This window comes from Apaloderma vittatum, unplaced genomic scaffold (assembly GCF_000703405.1).
Source record: "Apaloderma vittatum isolate BGI_N311 unplaced genomic scaffold, ASM70340v1 scaffold18843, whole genome shotgun sequence".
NCBI classification, from domain to species: Eukaryota; Metazoa; Chordata; class Aves; order Trogoniformes; family Trogonidae; genus Apaloderma; species Apaloderma vittatum.
In genome coordinates this window covers 1,167-4,150 of record NW_009708845.1, presented here as the reverse complement: position 1 = coordinate 4,150, position 2,984 = coordinate 1,167, and the positions used below count along the sequence as shown (strand labels likewise).

Genomic DNA, 2,984 nt, shown 5'->3' with positions numbered 1-2,984 from the left:
GCTTCCTGGTGCCCAAGATCTGTACAAATTGCTTCTAAGCGGCGTTACAAATATCACTCAGAACACTGCCAGCTTTCTTTTCCAGAAATTTCAATTCATAGTTATCTCGTTGTTTGGAGGAGCAAAAGGTCAGCTCATGTCTTACCACAGAACCTCACGTGTCTTCTGAAAAGAAGTAAACCTATACTTTTTGCATTTTTATTCAGAGGACACCCTTCAAAGAAAAGGATTGCAAAAGTTTCTTTTTTTTTATAGGCAACAAAAGCCATACTCTTTAACCTATTACCTATTTGGTATTTTATTTCAGATGGATTTCAAGTTGTAGATTTAACAGATTTCCTCATCATCCTCTTTCCAAACAGCACTGGAAACCTCACTGAGCAGCACAAGTTTGTCTCCAAAAAAATCACTTCTTTACAGCATAGTCTCTTGGCATATTCTGACTGGAATATTATAATGTCTGTCATCTTCAGTTATGAGAGTCACCACAGGCCAGTCCTCCTCTGGGTCATTGGGATAAAGTGTGATGAATTCATCAGTACTGTATTTATACAGGCGATACACCTGTATAGTATACTGCAGAGCATAAGCAAGGAGAAACATTTCCACCTATGTTGAAAAAAAGCAGAAATATGATATGTAAAATGGAATGTACATTTAACAAGATTTTTCTAATAAAATACTAAACCAATGCCTATTGGATGCAATTTTTTTTAAAAAAAAAAAAAAATGAAGTGAGAAAGCATATACACGAGTGTCCTGGTTTTAGCTGAAAAACCCAGTTCTGTTTAGTGATTTTTTTCTAAAGGGCTGCACTTTCTGAAGTCAGCAGACACTATTATTTCCATTATTGTTTCATTAAAGTTGTTTTAGTTTTTCTTTTCTAACCCGTAAGTCTCTCTGCCTCATTCCCTTTTCCTTCCTGTTTGAGGCGGGAGAGGGGGTTAGAGAGCATCTGCCTGTGTTTAGTGGCCGGCCCAGCCCTAACCCACAACAATGAGCATCTCTAGCTCAGTATCACGATCACACCCCTCTAAGACACCATGTTTTTACTGTGAACCTCTTTGGACCCAAAAACAGCATAGGATATTAGTCCTAAAGAAAAGTTACTTTATACAGACAAACCCATTTCCCTACTGCCACAAACATGCAAGAAAAAATATTTTTCTCATATCAGTATTTATCCTGTTTAGTCACTAAACCAGAGAAGAACTTGTAATTCAATAGGATTTTATTATTTTTTTAAATGAATGTTCCTAAAACCTTTCAAACTATTCCACTCATTATCACTACATTTCGGGTTGGGGCTTTTTTGTAATATACATATAATTTCTGCAACGTAAGAGGCAATAACTGTAATTATCAGAATTCATCAACTATACATCGTATGCATGATCTTCTGTTCATACTTTGAGCGTTAGCTCTTATTATTCTAAAAGCTAACAATGAAGAGAATACCATACTTCCAAAGAATGCCACCACCAAATAAAATAAAATATTTAAAACGAAGGCCTTTACAGACTCTTGCTAAAAGCAAGTGGTTCTACTCTATTTGTCCCAATAAAAGACCAGACACTACACCACTACATTTAGCCAGACCAAAAGCTGGATGATTTCTTAAGTCATTTGAAACCAAAATCTCTAAATCAGGAAAATAACAACATTTTAAGAACAAATCCTCCTTACTTGTTCAAGGCCTCCACTGTGACCAATATGATTCAAGTGGTTATGCATTAGCTGGCAAGGGTTGCTGGATGTATCCCGTGCAAACAGCAACCATGAGAAGACAGGAACTCTCCTTCCATTTTTATCGTCGTTGTATAATTTGATGGCAGTGTTAAGCATCAAAAATTTCAGCGCTTCATAGAGACTATACTCCTCCTGTTCATTTTTAAACAATTTATCACAAGCTTCTTGTTTCTCAATAGGATCCTTGATTTCACTTATATTCTTCCACTATAAAAAAAACAACAACATAACATACACAACATGTATCAATATCCATCACCATGCAAGAGCTGCAAAAAGCCACTTGCGAATGATCACAGGCACTAATAATTTCATTTATGAAGGGCTTTCAGCCTTTTAAAAACAATCGAGAATATTTCCACAGTGGCAGTCCTATCAAGGCTGAGTGGGTTAGATTTTGCCTAGAGTAGTCCTTAAGCAAATCAAAAGAAGAGGATGTTAGAAATTGTTGCAAAGTGGCAAAACAACTATTGTAATGCAGTAATAAGGTAACAGCCTTTGTTGCCCATATTCTAAGTTCTACATGCTTCGTATTCTTTACACCTCAGTTATGAGTAACATTTCATTCCAGCCTTCAAACTGCTTGAATGCAGCCTTTGAAATACTCTTAAAAGCCTTCAAGAAAAAGAGAATATGCACATAAAGTAAGACAGGATCAACTAACAGTTTTTAAATAGGTTCCAGAGTTTCAAGACGGGGGAAAGAATGGGGCTACATAATATAGTAAAAACACTGAAAGGGCACAATCATTTTCTTCCTAGAAAAAAAAGTGTAAATGTGAAACAAACTACTCCTTTGAACTACTCCCCTAGCAAAAACAACCTTACACCAAATTCATCACATTCAAAAAATCTTTGTCATTTTTCTTATTTTCAAATGACCAAAACCAAACAATTTTTCCAACCTTTTTCCTTAGAAGCATTAAATATTCTTTAATTTCATCACTTATTTCTCCCATCTTCCTGTCTGGTTTCTCTTTGAGCTGCCACTGCTTGATCCAGTCATACTTGCTCAGCAAGTTTTCAGGAAGCTGGAGGTTAAGAGAAGAGAAGCAGCTTAAGTCAAAAGTCTTGACAGCAAAAGCCACCAAGTTGCACATTATTATTGATATTTTAACATTTTGCATCTTGAGACAATCCCTCATATTATCTTCTGAACAGATGTTGTACTAAAATGACCATAATTGAACATAACTGTCTCTTCATAATACTTCCTGGGTAACAATCAGAATAGTG

General features: G+C 35.8%; 1 protein-coding gene across 1 annotated transcript; it reads right to left on the bottom strand.

Annotated features, from left to right (window-relative positions):
- Positions 1 to 310: 310 nt before the first annotated feature.
- OTULIN (OTU deubiquitinase with linear linkage specificity) lies at positions 311 to 2,779 on the bottom strand (the record flags this gene model as incomplete). The annotated part of the gene is made up of 3 exons (XM_009866710.1): positions 311 to 609; positions 1,687 to 1,956; positions 2,654 to 2,779. Coding segments are annotated over 3 exons (591 nt in total), but the record flags the coding sequence as incomplete, so codon positions are not given.
- Positions 2,780 to 2,984: the final 205 nt, after the last annotated feature.